At 42.7% G+C, this 19,236-nt stretch overlaps 1 protein-coding gene across 1 annotated transcript in view; it reads left to right on the top strand.

Moving 5' to 3' along the window:
- sdc3 (syndecan 3) overlaps positions 1-19,236 on the top strand; it is a 40,485-nt gene that overhangs the window by 15,364 nt on the left and 5,885 nt on the right. Inside the window, exons 2-3 of the mRNA XM_023412263.2 lie at positions 10,804-10,900; positions 17,695-18,530. Coding sequence (XP_023268031.1) covers positions 10,804-10,900; positions 17,695-18,530 — 933 coding nt within the window. The remainder of the gene's footprint in view (positions 1-10,803; positions 10,901-17,694; positions 18,531-19,236) is intronic.

The following is a 19,236-nucleotide window of genomic DNA, read 5'->3' as shown; positions in this document are numbered from 1 at the left end:
TTAAAGGAAACATCAAAGACACTCAGCCACATGTTTTAGCCTCAGACTCAGATGAAGAGTCTGTTGTGAACGTAATTGACTCCCTGCAAATTGACAGGATTGGTTCCTAGGTAAATGAGGTCAGTATGACGTGTGAAACCCTGGCTTTCTGAATCTGAGACTGTCATTGGTTCACTGCAGTTTCAAGGTGGAAATCCGCAGTCATGGCGCTGACTGCTTACTTCACTCATGATATGTCTCATATTAAATAAAAAAACAACACATGGACATGTTTACAAGGGTCAACACTTTCTTTAAGAAGTCAGTCAGTAATAACTGCCACCACGATTTGACTTTATGCTGTACATGGTGCAAGTAGTTTCCACACAACAGCAGGGCACAGTGGACTTGGTTACCTTGTTGAGGAGCTGGAGGTTTGTATGAATGATTGCAATCAGCACTAACCTCTCTGACAAATACATTGTTTCCTGCAAGTATTTCAAAATAAAGGCCACCCCATGTTTTGCAAATTGAATGATTTTATTCACAGTAACAAGATACCGTTTGATTTGTATGAAGGAATAAACAGTGAACAGTGGGGCTGATAATGATCAATGAACTAAAATCACATAACCCTGGGTTACATACATGAATCCCTTCCTGTGAATTCCTTGTGCTTTGCTTGGCAACCTGAATCCTGCACAGGAATGGCAGACCCTGCCACTAACGATGAAAACTACTATATATGCCTATATAGAGAGGTAATCACTGAAAAACAGAAAAGACAAATGTATACGTAGCTGGAGAGAGGTCAGCATCTGTGTTTATGGTTGACAAGAGACTATTTCTGAAAGGACTGATGAAGGGAAATCATATTCTCTTGTATTTTGTAGGGGATTCATTTAAAGCGAACGTCAGTTTCTCAGTTTAACGACCTCCATAATCAATTGCATAAAAGAAGGAAGGAAGGGGGCCTTCCACCTAATGATGATTAATTATGAAGCTAACAATGAAGCAAAATCTGCTGCAGCTGATATAAAATAATGCTCTGTTGAAGGTACACTGAACATTACCATAACCTGATTCAGAGTCTATTGTTTTGTGACAGATATATAAGATGAATATTGAAAGACTTTGTGCATGGAAATGGATTTAAATGGACTTTCAGTGATCTAGATGCATGATTTTTTTTTTCTCCACTGTGCACCTGTTCTGTCCCTGCAGTTCTCTGAGCAAGCCGTTCATTGTACCATATACCATATTTAGCAAATTCAGGACTCTCCATAAGGGCATTCATCACTTAGATCATCTTTGTCCTTATAACTCAGTGGAGAAAGATAATATTAGAAAGATAATATTAGTGCTTGGATGCTTTTCAGCTGTGGTTTGGTGCTGCTATGAGATGGCTTTACGGCCAGAGCGGGCTGGAATAACAAACTAGAGCCAATGTAACGCCATCCTCCCACAGGTTTTGTACGGGGAATTAACACGACCAACGTGGCTGCGATTTGGATCAGCTACTGTAGCGCAATCAGGAATTTGATCAGCAGAAAGAGACTAAAGACATCGGAGGGAGTGTTTCACTCATTTCCTGGCTGTCGCACATGAGCATGTTTACAGTGTTTGCTCGATGGTTCACATTCATTGGTCACGGGGAGCACTCGTGTGTGAAAAACTGAGACAAACATGCAGGAGGAGATCAGAAATGTGTTTGGCAAGGGACTAAATCAGCGTTTCTACCTTCCCACTCAGTGCTACTTACAGCATCGTGTCGACAAGGATCTTTTTTGGCGTTGAAAAGCAGTTTTAGATTGTTAAATATTTAAGAATAACTTAAGCAGCTATAAATGCAAGACTTTATTTTTGTTTTAAACCTCAAATTAATCTGAACACTGACATCCAACATACTTTTTTTTTATTAATCCCCATGTAGCCTGATTTTATCCAAGACATTCAAAACCAAAAACCACTTCCCTTCTTTTTAACAGCTAATCAGTGTAAAATTGCTCAGCAGGATCCTTCTTGCAAACGCAAAAATGATGCCGATTTACTGATGAACCCCTGCTGCAGCTGTTACTGTAAAGAATCTCTTGACACTAAATGATAATTTAACTTTAAAATTTGGAGCTACTTTACTTGGCTCGCTGCCAAAAAAAAGAGGCCTGAGGGGCTGCAAATAGTGATCATTTCACAGGAGGAGACATTCATTACAGACATTACAGCCTTGACAGTAAATGTATGTATTAATAATATAGCTAGGGAATCGTTGTGATGGATGCTGAATGATTTCGACCCACAGGATGAGCGCTGCTGATATAAGGCTTGACAGCTTTTATTGTGTGAGAAATTCTTGTATTGTTATTGTGTGAAGGTACGGTACAATCCCCGATTTTTAATGTCATCTTAGTTCACAGTTTAGTTTCAAACATCAACAGTGAGCTGGGAGCAAATATTACTATGACACTATGATTTGGGGGCACACTATAACAAAAGAGATGCATTACTCATTTGGACCCCCCTGACCCTTTGGGGCCCCCTGGGCTCAAAGCAAGACCCTCTGTTTGAAGTTATGGTGGCTTATGGGAAGTTAAGTGGAAAAAGTGTGAAGATTTTCATTTTAATTTTGTAGCAGTTCAAATACGTTTGACATCAGAATCGTCTTGCTTTAAGGGATATGACCTGCATAGCTTGAATAGCTCACTATATTTTGTTTGCATGCTATAGTGTTTTGAATAACTTCAGTAAGTGCATTTCCCACCACCTGTTTTTATACATTTGCAGTTTGTGCATTAAAAAGAACGAGTGGAAATTTTAAATAAACTTCATAAATTGGCTGAAGTGGAGAAGTTTATAACATATTCACATTGATTTAAATTTTCCAGATTTGAGCTACATTTGGATGGAAATGACTTTAGAGACCATGTCTTCATCCCGAACATGAACAAAATAGTTTCAACCAACAACAGTACTTTCCAGTTAAGACTCACCTGTAAAATACAATGTAAAAACATGTATAATGTATAAGGGTAGTCTACTGAGAAGAGGGGCCTTTTCATGTGTCTAAGCCTGGGGGCACATTGGCTCATTATGTGTCCATGAATTAAGGTGTGTACTTTAGGACTTCACCTGGGTAGACAGGATTTCTTTGACCCCTTTGGCTGTAATGTGCAGGTGTTAGCTGTTTGAAGGTTCACAGTGCACCTGACGTCATTGCTACAAGATACTGTCTCGACATCTGACCGGTTGTGTGTGTGTGTGTGTGTATAAGGTGTCATCAAGTGTGTGAACAGTGTGACTGCGTAGAGGCTTTCTGTGCTAATCTCTGCTGAAGGTGGCAGGTGTCTTAACCAGGCCATCACCTGGTAACCCACTCAGCCACACACACACACACACACACACACACACAAACACACTGCCTGCCCTCTATCTCTCTCTCACGTCTCCTTGTCTGACTATAAGTGTGTTAGCATCCAGACTGGCTGCCGTCCAACCTCCCCAGCTGGTAAGAGAGGAAGAGCAGGGTGGAGAGTGAGACGAGGCATAAAAGCAAAAGATGGAGGGAGATTAGAGGTCACTGCTGACAGGGTCACGGATCCACACCGGAAAGAAAAGATGGGCGTGGAACAGTGCAAACAGCAAACAGGCTGCAGTGTTTCCTGCAAGTGTGCAAGTAGTGAGAGGGTGTGTGCCAAAGCGGTGTGACCCTTTCCAGGTAGAGAGCTATCAACAGTCCACTTCTGTCGGGGCGCAGCACGGCTCAAACTCTCCAACTCTTATCAGAGTCGGTCAGACTGCTCTGGAGAGGCGCAGACACATAGATGGCCGTGAATCAGCAGCTAGTTTACAAAGCGTGGGCACTCCACCCACAGTGAATTAAACTGCAGGGATGTTTGAAACGTTGCCCATGAAAATCACTTTACCTCATTTTGGTCCTGATCTGGGTCTCAAATTTCTGCCAGATGATTATTGTTTTTTAGGCACAGTTGTCATGATATGTTCATGCTATGTTGACAGGTTTGGCATCCAGCACTTTAACTCAGTCAGGACACCCACATCGAGGTTTAAAACATTCAACGAGAATGATACACATTTAGCTTGGGGAAGTGGCTCTGCTCATGTCAGGCTTTGTGACAAATCTGAACAACCCTGAGACAGGCTGTCTACTTGGAGCCTGAAATAAACACCATTAATGAATGTTAGCACACTGAGAGAAACCTTCACAATTCACATACAGTACATCTAAATGCTAATACACGCTGGGGAGGTAAACTGCCGGGCAAAGGTAGTGATGGACACAGAGCTCAGTGTTGTCGCATACAGAGAGAATAAGTGTCAGATGTTTATATGGACCACCTAGTGTTAGAGAGAGGTCATCAGCATGTATCACTGGGGCCTGGGACGCCTCCTGTGTTTAATGGATTCGGAGAGAAGAAAAAACATGCAATCTGCCTTCATTGTTTTTTTGTTTTTTTTTTGCATTTTGAAATGCTACAGTGTTTAACAATCACTAACAATTATTAAAGTTGGAACTTCTTCTTCTTCTTCTTCATCTTCAGTAATGTTATATGTTTCTGAGGGAAACTGAATTTTTGTGTGGGGTTTAGTTATGAATTAGATTAAATCAAATCCTTCAGATTTCACTGGATCGATGAAAACTGCGCTCGGCTTCTACAGCACAATGTCGAGCTGAGTATTGGCAGTTTAAGACCAAACATGCAAGAGTGAATACTGCTGCTGACATTTTTTACTTGGATTAAGATGTTTTTCCACTTTTAGTAGTAGTAGGATCAGAGAGTAGAGTTCTCTGGAAATGCAAACTAAGATTTTGCCAACTGTGATCTCAAATCCAAGCACACACCTTTTATGATTTTGCTTTGCCAGCTTCAACCCACGAGTGATTTTATGCGATTGGCAGCGTTAGCTAGTCGCCCTGAATCAAATTAGATTGGTGTTTGTATGTTTACAGTCCTGAGTTGAAGATGAGCCATCAAAAATAAAGGAATTAAAATTAAAAGAAGAATAGAGCTGGATTTTGACATAAAGTGTCATGGAAGAATTGACAGGAGGTAACCGAACAAAACACAGGACTGGTTTATATTTCACTGTCTTTCAAATGAAACTGTCAATGTTTTTTGTGTAATTGATCACAACTCATAGACTGCAGTTTAGAGGGATTACAAATCAAAAAGTTTGGGACTGTTGTCTACTGGTATAATGTGTACACACTAAATTAACAGTCTGGTGTAAAAAATGGACAAAAAAAACAAACAATGGACATGACCTCGGTGTCTGTCATGGTATTTGTGTCCTTGGTTCTCGTCCGACGCTGTGGATGCAGTAAATGGAGGGACAGATAGAGGAGCGGGACTCACAGATGGTGCCAGAAAGCAGAGGGAGTATTCAAATTATTCCTCACAGTTTGAGAGTTCAGAGATGCTGCCGCAGTCGAGAACATTCGCTCTGATAAAATCTCACATATTAAAAAGCACAATTAACGATTATTTCTCCGAAGCAGGGCTGCATCGCATCCACTGTATCAGGAGCTTAAAGTCTGTGTGTGTGTGTGTGTGTGTACGCCAGGCATTGTACAGCAACAGCCGCAGCCTCTCGGGTTACTGAGGAATGCATTTGTAGTCAATCACAATGAAGCTCTCTATCTGTGCAACTAGCCTGAACTGAACAACAAAAAATCATCCTTGGATCACACACATCTACCAGCTACTCTTCCACCAGCACTCTGTGTGTGTGTGTGTGTGTGTGTGTGTGTGTGTGTGTACTCTGGTTTGGTGAATCACTGTGTCTATATAACTACCTCTACTTCCTATTGTTATCTGACTTCCTGCATCTTAGTGAACTCCATACACCCATTGTTCCCTACAGACAAAATACACACACACACACACACACACACACACACACACACACACACACACACACACACACACACACACACAACATGGTCTTTATCTTTCCCACACTCATGCTGATAATTGTCATATAACATGCGCATGCACACACACAAACACACAGCGTTGCTGCTTTAATATCAGGCACTCACACTTGCTTTTTTTTCAGTGTGATCCTAAATTAAAATCTGGAACAAATCATCTCCTGTGGAATATTAATATCTGTGAAACCGCAGCATTGTCAGCTCAGGTATAAAATCCAGGCTCATACACACACTCATCCACAGAGCAGCTATAGTGTATAGGATGAAATGTATAGTGCAAAGCCTGATGTCAGCTTCAGATCAGGTTTCCACCTGAGTCACCCCCTCAGAGGACACACCTGTGTTTGCTTTGTCAGAACGTGACATTACGCTAACAAAAACCAATTCTTTTGCTTTCTCTTGCCCGTCAATTTAATGTTTTCCCCTTCTCTTTTTACACAAGTATACATAATTATATATTCCACGCTCCCAGATTGTTTTAGAATGACTCCAACTGGCAGCGCATGTCTTACAATGGCACTGCTTCATACATTGCCAAAAACCAGGATTGCATTCAGTGTGCAGATCCAGCAGAATATGGCTGTCATCTTACAGTTTCCTTTTATAACAAATGGGAACAAAATGCAGTGGTGGAGGGAAATTGAGGGCAACATACAGATGATTTTGGCCCCCGGGTTATACGTGCGGTGGAGGAGAGCTCGTTGCGTCTCATTGTGGTTAGTTAGCAATGTGGCGCAGACTGAAAGTACAGCTGTTTATAGATCCTGAAATGGAGGCAAAATGCAGAGCTGGCCCTATTCAACTCCCCCAAAATCACATAAAACACACACACACACACACACACACACACACACACACACACACACACACACACGTCCACACAGATAGGTCTGTGGGGTATTTGTGTGCGCATACACCACAAACAAAACCTGTGATTATACCCACTCAGACACACACACACTGTAATTACATACAGTGACGCACTACTCTCCGCCATACCATGAATTCACACTTATAATATTGTGTCATAAATAAAACATGTCGAGGCACACAGGGTGATTATATATTACTCTTAAAGGTTAGGATAAACATAGATGATGAACATTTAAATGCTTACAGTACACACCATTGAAAATAGACAAACTAGCAGCTCTCTCTGCAGCTCCAGTGTGTCCTGGAGGTTGTTGTGTGTGTTGGGGACTTGTAAAAGGGGCCCCTGGGGTGGGCTCTGGTGCCGCCTTGGGGGTGGGGTGTGTGTTTATTTAAGTATGTGTGTGTGTTTTTCGGAGTCACGCTGAATTTGGGGGGCTAGCCTCGAGATAAGAAATGGAGTTTAAGATGAAAGGAAAATGGGGCGAGGACGGGGATACACTGGCAAAGAGTTTGTGGATCCAGAGGGGGGAGGCGAAGGGAGGCAGACAGGGAGGGACAGATAGAGGGGGGGAGCCGGAGGAGAAAACTGTTTTGATGTTGATTTTTAGGTTGTTTATTTGACGTTATGTAACACCTTTGCTAATGTAGTTAGCACTTGTTTGTGTGTGTGTGTGTGTGTGTGTGTGTGTGTGTGTGTCTGGTAGCTTCTCACTTGGAGACGGGAATTTCTGTGAAAGGCAAAGGTTGCCCATAGCAACGGTCTTCATTGTAAAACTGATCCTTGGAATAGAGCACACACACAGACACACACATTCGTACCATGCTCACACACTGAGGCGTCTTTTCAGTACTTTTAGGCACTTTCAGGGTTTGAGATCACCAGACCTTCTCTCACACACACACACACACACACACACACACAAACACACACACTCTCTCACACTCTCTCACACTCTCGCTCTCTTTCTCACGCACATTTACAGTCGAAGCGTGAAGCACACATACTCTCAGCCTGCCACTTTGTGAAGCCCATATCCTCGGTGTGTCAAGGCTCCAAACATCTTGAAGTCAATTTCATTTTCTGGAGGAACATATAGCGTTTCAGCTCCACCTCATGCTGAGATGTGATGGACTGAGATGCTCGGGTTTCTAGATTCCATTATGCTTTTATTGGCTTTTAAAGGCATCAGGTTTCCTCTGTCTGGAGCCGGGGAGGAGCTTCTCTCTCTCTCTCTCTCTCTCTCTCTCTCTCTCTCTCTCTCTCTCTCTCTCTCTCTCTCTCTGTGTGTGTGTGCCCGAGTGTGTACAATTAGCATCACACAGGCTAGCAAATACACAGCTCTGCAGGGCCCCAGGATGGGCTTAAGATTTCTGAGGAGATAAGTTTGCTTTGGTCAGATTTTCAGCAGTGGACTGACTGTTTTCCAATACCTGGAGCAAAACTCATCCCATTGTTTTTTGGCACTGAAACACTGCACAGCTAAATGTAGGTACAAAATGCAGTGATGAGAGAAGCATTCAGCTCCTATACTCAAGTAAAAGTAACAGCACCACACTGTAAATATACATTAAAGGGAACAAAGTTCTGCATTCAAAATTTTACTGAAGTAGAGACGCATTATCAGAAAAATGCACCTAAAGCTGCTCTAAACAAACACACTACTCGTATGTTAAAGTGGTTGCTTGTAGTGATGAATGGAGCAAAGCTAAGGTTGCAATAAGCAAATGTTTTCTAGCAAGATCCCAGGTGGCCAAAAAAAAAGTATCTAAAAGTAATTAAAAGAACTGATTAGTGGCTCCCACAGATTGTTGTAATAATATAAATGAATTAATTAAATTATTATGGTTATTATTGCAGATGCATTAATGTGTAAAGGAGACGTTGTAGCTGGTAGAGGTGGAATCTTATTTTAACAAATCAAATCTTGATTTGCATAGTAACTAACTGTAAGGTAAATTGAATGAAACGTGCAGCATTTCCATGTGTAATGTAGTGGAGTAGAAGTGTGGAGAAAAATGAATGGTAATACACAGGTAAAGTTCAAGTACCTCAAAATTGTAGAGACAAAATGTGACAAAATAGTATTAAAAAAAACATTTGAGACAGTATATTTAAACAATGCGTATACAGTGCATAGTATTTGTTAATGTGTCTGTATTCTGAGAGGGGATATATGGTTTGGATATACTTTGAATATAGTTAGAGTACCTGCAAATACTTGAAATGGATGCAGTCCGCAAGTACAGTTACAGTTCAAAACAAACTAATGTGTAGTGTAGTTTGAAATGTATCATTGCACTGCAGTATGGGTGGTGTCTCTTAAGTGCATGCATTTGGTAACAGTATCAGTTGACCTTGTGTGATGGGTAAAGCTTCTGAGTGCTAAAGTGTGTGTTTAAACATTGCAGGGATGTGGGATTGAGGTCAGGAGAAAGAGAGAGATGAATGAAGGGAGAGAGGAGGGATCAGCCTTAAAGTGACCCGAGGCTCGAGGTCAATCATTCATTTCAACCCCAAACGATCCACACCTAATCTCTCTTACCTGAACCTCGCAGAGGTCGCGCTTTCCCCTCAGATGTACATGAAACAGGCTTGGATTAAGGCGGAGTGATGAGCAGGGAGGATGCAGTGAAATGATCCATGAGAGACAGTTACGGGCATATTACAGGCAGAGAGCCTTCAGAGTGCAGCTGTAAAACTCAAATGTACAGCGGCAGTCATTCAAAAGAGACTGTGACATTCTCCACACAAGGGGCTCAAAATAGCCCTGAAACCATTTACTGACAACAATAGTGATGACAGATTTAAGCAAGGCAAAACATTCGCTTTTTTCCAGCTTTTCAAAATGTGAGGATTTGCATATTTTTGTGAACTGAACATTTTTTTGGACTGTAGGTGGGACCAAACAAGCAATTTGAAGACACCACCTTGTGCTCAGGGAAGCTGTGATGAGCATTTTTAGCCTCATTAGTATCAGTATGGCCCCATGAATGGCAATGCTGCCACCTTGGTCCAGACTGAAATATCTTAACTATCGGATGAATGAACTTTTGTGTAGATATACACGTTCCCCTCAGGATGAATCCCAGTGATTTTGGGGATCCCCTAACTTTTTATATAGCATCCATCATCGGGGCCCAAATACCTGCGACCTGTACGTTGTATTTACTGCTAATTATCAAATGTTAGCATGACAACACACCAAACTAAGATGGTGAGCATGGTAAACATACCTGCTAAACGTCGGCATGTTAGCATCGTCATTGTGAGCATGCAAGCTGCAAGGCTGTGGGCTCCTATTTTCTGATATTTTTTATTACTGAAACATTTAGTTGATTTACTGAACAGCTGACAATTTGACAACTGATGAATTGATTGAGGAAATATTCTTAACATTATCTTGTTCCAGCTTCATATGTGTGGTTTAGCTGCTTTTATGATTGTAAAATGAATGTCTTTGAGTTCCAGACGAAGCAAGCCGTTTAAAAACATCATCTATGCTTTGGGAATGTAAAATAGGCCTTTTATAATATTTTATAGACTAAACAATTAATCAGTGTTTAAAAAAGTTATTACTCTATTAATCAATAATGAAAAAAATCATTGGCGCCTGAGTTCAAAAGTTAACAGCTTCCCTCTGCTGTGCTGCTTTACAGTCTGAGCATCACTTGCAATTGACACATAAGCAGACTAAATGAAACCCCTCTCTCCTTAAAGGCTTTGATGTTCCTCTGCCAAAATCCCAGCTTTAGATCAACTCATTAACTATGCTCCTCCATGGAGTCAGACGGACAGACAGATGTTCGCCTGACCACCATAATGCTGCCTGCAACCCCTCTCAGACTGTTGTGTGTGCGTGTGTGTGTGTGTGTGTGTGTGCATGTAATCTGCCAAAGTGGTTTGTCTTTCAAATGAAATGACAAACAGCTCAGTCATTCATGATGAATAACTCTAATCTCTGTCATCTGTAACCCCCCCCCCGTCTCTGTGTCTCTAACAGGGACAGACGTGGTCGTCGCCGTCTATCGATGACGAAGGCTCAACGAGAGACGAGTTCTACGATGATGAGGACCTCTACTCAGGCTCAGGCTCTGGCTGTAAGTGTGTGCGCATGTGTGTTTGTGTGTGTGTGTGTGTGTGTGTGTGTGTGTGTGGGGGGGGGGTGTTTCAGAGTGTGTGTGAGGTTACACATTCATGCCCTGGTTCTTTCAAACTCGACAGCTGCTGGGTTTCAATCTGCTGACCCTGAAGACCCGGCCCCCCTCCCTGCCTGTCCTCCAGTTATGGCCGTTGTATTCACCAGACTCACATGCACGAACATCACGCACACACGACCAAACAATTCAGACATGCCATTTGGCTTGACAGACAGGTTTTGATACAGATTTATTTAAAACACCTTTAAACACAGACACGCCCTTGCAAACAAGAAGCAACACAGGCTCGATTCCTTCAGATCTTATTTACTCTAATGAGATTACAGTACACACAGATTAGACGATCACACGCAAACCAGTAGTTAGTTGGGTGCGCGTATGTCTGCATTTGCTTTCTGCGTGTGTAGGAATTACCTACTTAACGTAAATCACGTTGGTGTAATTCAGGCTGATTTTCTGATCTGGCTCTTGAAGCTTGAGCGCGGCTCTTCTTATTAAGCATGACTCATTGAGGGCTGCCCTCAGTTCAGGCGCTGCGCTAGTAGCGCTCGCAATAATTACAATTCAGAGCAGGGGAGTGCAGCGCAGGCACCCCCTGTGGTTGAAACAGCGGCCCAGCAAATTGCTTTATCTCGAACCGTGATACAGAGCTGTCTGATTGCAACGAAAAGGCTCATTTTCAACAGACGGATGCGCATTTTGTGCCGCTGCAGCTTCAAAAAGTGGCATTTTGTGGCGTCTGATATGTTTTACAGCAGCTGCATTGTTCGAGTGCATATTTCGATATCCTCTCCAGCACCTCTGTCAGCTTTCATGTCTTTGTGCCCGTAAATTCAATTTGTTTCTCTTTCAACCCAGGGAGCCTCACTGCTATAACAAAATGAAAGGTGGTATAATACTATTATGAGATTTAAGAAGAAAATGAATCACTCAGCACCACTGCCTAACTCTCATCTCCTCTCCTCTCCTCTCCTCTCCTCTATTCTCCTCTCCTCTTCTCCTCTCCTGCATGTTTCTTAGTGATAGGTAAGAGTGGTTTAATTTATTCATTTGTGGTTCTAGGCTGTAAAACGTGTAAATTAGTGGGTTTTGTATCATAAACCATGGCATCCCTCCCTGAGGAGGGTTCACCTCCCCTGTCTATCAGACACGGGGTCAGAGTAGTGGCTGGTGCTCAGTACACTGTTGAACAAGTTCTCCTGGCTGTAGGAAAACAGATCAGACATGAAAACATACCTCACGGTTCTCGGATGAATAAGGCCATGGTGGCGGAGCGTTTGGTCCACCTGTTGGTAGAGAAAGGCCTGGTGCTAGTTGATCTGTTCCGTTGCTATTTGTTTGTGCTATCGATGTGTATTACCATGTCAGGCGTAGCCCTATTTATCCCGAATGAGCTCCTTGAAAGAGAACTGACTCAGTAGAGAAAGTCCACCCGTCGTTTCCAACAACAGTCTGTCTTGGTTGTGAAGACGCTACACTGCAGCATGTTCAGACCCTGTGGAGACAGGTTCGAATGTATTTGAGTAATCCATCGCAAACTTTAGAGGTGTCATTCAAGGGAAGTATGAATATGGTTTCTACACAGTTTATGCAAGTTCTGGCAACATGAAATCTTTTAAGTGTGGCGACCCAGCAATCAGCGGGAGAAACATAACCGGTGACCCGCAACCTGCTACAAAGAGAAAGAAAACAACTGAGCATGATTGCTGTAATGTTAATGACAATGGTGTGGATGATACTGAGGTGCAGGCTGGATGCAGACGCAGCGGACAGATCAGTCAGACAGCTGAGGCTGAGGGTCAGATCTCTGTAAAAGGTGAGTCACACAGAGAAAAGCTGAAATTGAAGATGAGGAAATGTTGATAGTGATGATAGTTTGTCACAGTTTTCTGATATTGTATCACAGGATAACTGCATCACACTCTTCAAAGGAGATGAATGACTACTTTGAAACTCATGACCTATGAAATTTATGGCAGACAGTCTGTGGAAATAACAACAAGTTCATCAACTTGGTTATAAAGTTTGAAAATTGGTTGGATATGAAGAGCTGAACAAACAGTTTTTGTTTAAAGAAGATTCAGTTTAAACCCAGGAAAGAAAATGTGGACAGAGTTCTCTTAAATCATATATGTAAAAATGGGTGGTGCACAAAAAGTGCCTTTTTCTTGGAAAGGTTTTACTTTAGGTCTTTTCCTGTTTTCCTTCTTGTCTTCATAGAAAGTTTGTGGGAAGGAAGCTTAAATATAAATGAAGGATGGACTAGGGATAAGGTTACTGGCTGAGCTGAGTAGAACTGAAAACATAGATCTGCTCTTACACGAGACACGTAGCTCAACAGATAATGAGGTCGCGTGGGGAATGATCCGGACAGGTCCATAATTTTTCAACAATGGCACCAACCTCAGTGCACAGGTTCCCGATCTCTTCTCACAGCGCCTCCATTTAACAAATGTTACAAACGGGGCAGACACCAAATTTTTCAGGCAGCAATTTGAGATATAGCCTTTTGTTTTTGTAAAAGCATATGGTCATAATTCTAGTGCTGGTTGTTTGAGGTTGTTTAAAAAACTGGATGACGAACTTACACAGTTCAATAGTAGCTCAGTAATAGTAATCGGAAGGGACTGGATTTCCACTACACATCCTATAGTCGATAGAAACTGCATCCACTGTCTTTTGGAAGAAACTTAACCCAACAGGCAGGCAGCATACATGTGTGAAAACTGTTGAGGGTAATGTGAGGGTTGCCAGGTTAGATAGGATTTATCTAAACGAAACATAGAGCAACAGGTTGTTTAAGTTCACGATATTGCTGTTGGATTTTTAGGTCATCATTTGGTAACGGCAGATTTTTCAGAAGCACGATCTCAACGCTGTTCCTTCTGACATTTCATTGTGCGGTTAATTCATAACGAGGCTTTCTGTCGGTTCATCTCTGACTTCTGGAGTCAGTGGAGGCTGAGAAAAGAAGATTTTGAAAACTTGGTGGGAGGTAAGCAAAGGGAGCTTTGATAAAACCTTGGATTTCTACGATAAAAGACATAGATGCTCCAACTTGTTTTTTCTTTAAGCTTGATAGAAAAGTTAATGAAAATGAACTTAAACTTCCAAATGGGACAACAACAACTGATCCATTAGAGATGAGGAAGCTGGGTGAGGCACAGGTAACTTCACTAGAGTCCCTAATATCCTTTGACGAAATGTGCAGCAGCCCAGCTGTGGCAAAGCCTGGGTTCTGGGACTTTACCAGTGAGTTGTACACAGACTGTTTTAATGCTGTTACCAGAATGGAGACTCAAGGAGTGTATGAACACTGTTGTACAATATTGTCAGACGTACTGTGTGAGTTGGACTTCTATAGTTCTTCTAGAGTTCTTTTTATAGATCAAGAAAGGGTTGATCATCATTATTTGTTTCAAAAACTTGAAGGTTTTTGTTTTGGAGAAAAGTTTACTTCATGGATTACATTGTTGTACCTTGGAGCCAGCTTTCTGTTAAAAGTGAGGGGTGGTCTCAGCCGACCAGTCTTTGTTCAAAGGGGAATCAGACCGGGTTGCCCCTTATCTGGGATGCTGTATTCTCTGGCCATTATACCTTTTTTAAATCAGTTCAGGCAGGGTCTCTCAGGGCTAACCCTTTCTGAGAACAGTGTTTGTCAGTATACGCTGATGATGTCACAGTTTTCTTAACAGGTCAAAATGATGTAAAAATTCTTGAGCAGAAACTGGCGAAAGTCAATTGCTCTAAATCTGAGGGTTTATTACTGGGGGAGTGGAACAATAAAGAGAAGCCAACATTACCAGCTGGGCTTCAGTGGAACACAGTATTTTTGGGCAGTGAAAACATTCTAAGTAAAAACTGTGGGGGGGGGGGGGGGGGGGTTTAGTTGAGAAGATCAGTGGCCCGATTGTCTAGATATACTTGGACCCAGCCCCAGTTGTCCTATAGGGGGAGAGCTTTGGATGTTAACAACTTGATTGCCTCAATGTTCTGGCACTGGTTAACAGTTGTAGAGCCTCCAGACAGTCTCCTGAGAGAGGAGCGGAAGAGGCTGGTGGAGGTTTTCGCTGGACCAAATCTGATGTTGTTCCTACCCATGGTGGAAGTTGGCCAGGGCCTGATTGACCTCCGCAGTTGTTTTACAGCTTTTCGCTTTGAAACTGTGCAGCACCTATTGTATCAGAAACAGCAGCTCTGGAGTAAAACAGCGTCTGTTTTGCTTCGTAGGATCATCAACCTGAACTACGATATGCATCTGCTTCTTCTGGAACTTGCTAGCATGGGATTTACCACCACACCTCTGTGCTTGGGGAACACTTATACAGCGGTTTATAGAATAGGGGCTCCTCCCCTTTCTTGCCATAGATCAGTGGGCAGTCCCTCTTGGCATTTAAAACTGTAGGATGCTCACCCCTTTCAGTGTAATGAAACCTCTCATAAGAGCTTGACTCACGGCTGCCATTTTGAGCCAGGAGACTGGTTTTAAATCTCTGCGTCTGATGGAGAGATTGTTGAAGGAGGTGATCAGTGCACTTCCTGGTTTTTTCAGAAAGGCATTCAAGGCGGAGTCTGTGGAAGATCAACCAGTTATGTGGCCTGATTTCCCATCTTTGTCTATCCACAGTGGAATGGAGCAAGAGGAAGAAAACAGGCCCTATCTGTCTCTCAAACAACCAGTACTACAGGTCTTCATAAGAACATCAAAGAAAGCCTTGTAAGCAGTCACTGTAAAGGTTCTCAACAGAATATCACTAGCACACAGGAGTCGAGGTGGTTGTTTGTGTTGACACCAGGTTCATCTCCCAAAGGCAGCTGGAGGTCTCTGCTCAAACCCCCCATCGAGAAAGGCACTGCAGATCCCCAGTGGAGGGTGGTACAAGGGGCTGTGGCTACAAGCATGTGGCACATATACATAATGAGGAATCTCTGCAACACTTCTATAGTCTATCTGTTCTTCAACGATTGCTTTGAGGTTTAGGAGGGATTTTGGAAGACAACCTGTTTGTTTTTGGTCCTGGGTACATGGCAGCAGAGCGCAGAGTTTTCACCTTGGCTAACTTCCCGGTAGGTCAGGCAAAAATGAGCATCTGGCTCAGTAGAAGGGAGAAGATGAAAGGCACAGGGTCTATGGATGCTACACTCATGGTCCCATACTATAAAATGATTTCTAACTCAGAAGAATTTGTTTGTTGTGTTTTGGGATATGGAGATGTTTTATGCACTGTAGTGCACCAATCTCTTGTTAACTTCTGAATCACAGAATGTCTGTTTTTCCATTTGTTTCTTTGCATATTGGGGGAAGGGTGTTATACAATAAGTAAAAGACACTGCGTTGATTTTTCTGTGTTCTTTTAATGTAGTTGATAAATTTGACCATTAAAGGATTTGTTAGAGGTCAAAGGTCTCTTCTCTTCTCTTCTCTTTTCGTCTCTTCTCGTCTTGTCTTGTCTCGTCTCGTCTCATTTTTAAAATAGCAGCATTTCCAGGTCATTTTTCTTAAGATCCACGCTTAAGAGCCTAAACGAAAAGAAAGAATTCTTACTAACAACAAAACAAAACATCACAGTCAACATCTGGTCAGGAGAGACAGGCAGACAATTCAGTCTCAGCTGGTTAAACCTCCAATCTGTTCTGTTTTAATACAGCTAAACTCACAATTCACTGTTATTGTTCTCATTTACATGTTTTCTCTCTCTGTTGTCGAGTAAACGAGCAGAAAATAGCGATTTAATTGTGCTTCTGATTGCTGCGCTGAGTCGTCAATAAAATCACTACTTTATGATGCAGAAGTCATTTAGCAAAACAAACATAGCTGTGCATGTGTCATTGGGTATATTGACAATTAAAATGTGTGATCACAGAGAAAGCTAGAGGTGACAGAAAGTCATCTTCCTCAAGGAGCAGTCCACCAATTTTAGTCATTTTACCACAGGGTTATCTTGGGTTGGGTTTGTAAACCTGAAATGCATAACAGAAAGTCTGATTACAAACTGGAGTTGTAGAGTTTGAAAGCAATGGGTATTCATCAGGCAGGGAGTGTCTGATGAAAACATGCTATCAAGTTGCATTATGGGAAACGTCTTTTGGGGACATGACCTATTATTGGGAATAAAATTCAGGTAATCTTTGCCTCAGCTGCATCGGATTTGACATGTTTTATCTTGTGACAACTTTATAAAAATGCATTACCTCATTAGAGTGGTGCCTCTTTGACTTCACTGCTGCACAGCCCCCAACCAGGCTTATGTCATATTTTTCAAATATAGCCATCTTGGTCCATCATGGAGGGCTTGCATGAACATGGTACATACATTTCACACACAGTGTGTGTATATATATATACTATATATATGTATATATATATATATACTGTGCATGAAATGTATTCATTAACAATCCCACAGTGCAATTAACTGCATTTCACAGACCTAAAAAATAACACACCTGTTAGTGATGATGCGAAATGATGATGACTCACCAGTGTCTGAAATCTGAATTTACTGCTCAATATAGACTAAACTAAACAGTGTGAAATGAATGAAACAGCCGTAGACTCAGTTTCTGGTTTACTGTGGGTGCGTGGGCAGGTAGGTTGAGTGGTTGCGAGGTTGTATTCTACACTGAATTAATTGATTGATTGAAATGTTACATGTTTTAAATTTTTGACAGCTTTGCTTTGTTTTTTTAATTGATTCACTTTTAAATCCGCAATATTCTCTGCTCCTCTTCAGTTCCCGAGATCAGTATGAGGCCGACGTCAGCGGGCGTGTCCTTCACCACAGAAGAGCCCCTACTCCTCTCCACCACTCAGGCCACTAGCCCCGCCCCCTCCGCCTCACCTGCGGCTGAGCCCAGCCCCAACCCCGAGGACCCCACCGCCACCCCGTTGCCCACCGAGGCCGACGGAGAGAGCGGTGCATTCTGGGAGAAAGAGCTAGAGAAGGAGAAAGAAAGGGAGAGGGAGCTGGAGACAGAGAGGCAGAGGGAACTGGAGAGGGAGAAGGCGAAGCAGTTGGAAAGGGAGAGAGAGAGGGAGAGAGAGAAGGAACGGGTCAGAGAGATGGAGAGGGAGAGAGAGCGCGAGCGAGAGAAGGAACGCGAGAGAGAGCGAGAGAAAGAGAGAGAGAGGCAGAGAGAGCGTGAGCTTGAAAGAGAGAGAGAGCTCGAGCGAATCAGGGCCGCTGCTGCCGCCCAGACCACTACCGCCCCGAGGTCACCTGCAGCCGCTCCTGTGGTGACCACCAACCCTGCAACCAGCCCTGCAGAAAGTGCAGCACCCTCTGCTGGTTCGGATGACCTGAGCACCACAGAAGAAGAGGAAGAAGAGGACGTCTACCTGTCACCTGAGCCCACCTCGTTTTACCCGGGCTTTGACATAGAAACCACCACAGAAGAAGACACACCCACCACAGCAGAGACCACACCTGAAGCCACAACAGCAGCTCCTACAACCACCACCACTGTCAGGACCAGGGTCCCCTTCAGGCCCAGGGTTCCCATGACGACAGCCACCCAGGTGATGCCAACAGGGAGAACGACCCGCCCACAGCAGCCCACGACTACACAGGTAGGATTCAAAATGTGGCCACCACCTTCAGATTCTGACTGTGGTACCAAAAGGATATTTATCTTAAGGAATTTAAACGTGTCAACAAACACTTAAGCTACCTTAAGGAGTTGTTCAGCATTTTGTGAAGGACTCTTGTTTGCTTTTTTTGCCAGGAGTTAGATGAGAAGATCAATACCACTCTCTTCTCTCTGAGTGAAGTATAGACCTAAAGGCTGGAGTCGATCAGCTTAACTTAGCATAAAGACTGAAAGCAGGGGAAACAACTAGTCTGACTCTGTCCAAGGCTCAAAACCCCCACTCAACAGCGCCTCTAAAACTCATCAGTTAACACAAAATAACTCCAGGGTTTTACTGTGTAACAGGTGAGAAAAAGAAGTGTTGGCAAGTGTATTGGTCTTTGGTCAGAGCAGGGCTAGCTCTCTTTTATGCAACGCTAGGCTAATTGTCTTTGGGTCCGAACTATTTTTTTTACTATTATATAAAAAGCCAAGTTTCTTAAATGATATGACTGGAGGAAGTCTATGTTTTTTGTATTGTCAACAAATCCCATAAAAAAAGACCAAAAACAACATGATTGTCCACGTAATACTTTCACCACTGAATACTGTCAGACATCTCTACCTCGTCTGTGACTATCAAGCCATTCATTACCACTGACGCCTTTCATCTTTAAAGGCAGATCACAAGTTAAAGGGTTTATGAG

Source organism: Seriola lalandi, unplaced genomic scaffold (assembly GCF_002814215.2).
Source record: "Seriola lalandi dorsalis isolate HSWRI2012SDOR001 ecotype SW California unplaced genomic scaffold, Sedor1 jcf7180002054476, whole genome shotgun sequence".
Taxonomy (NCBI): Eukaryota; Metazoa; Chordata; class Actinopteri; order Carangiformes; family Carangidae; genus Seriola; species Seriola lalandi.
The sequence above is the reverse complement of the archived record's forward strand: the minus strand, read 5'-3'. Positions and strand labels throughout refer to the sequence as shown.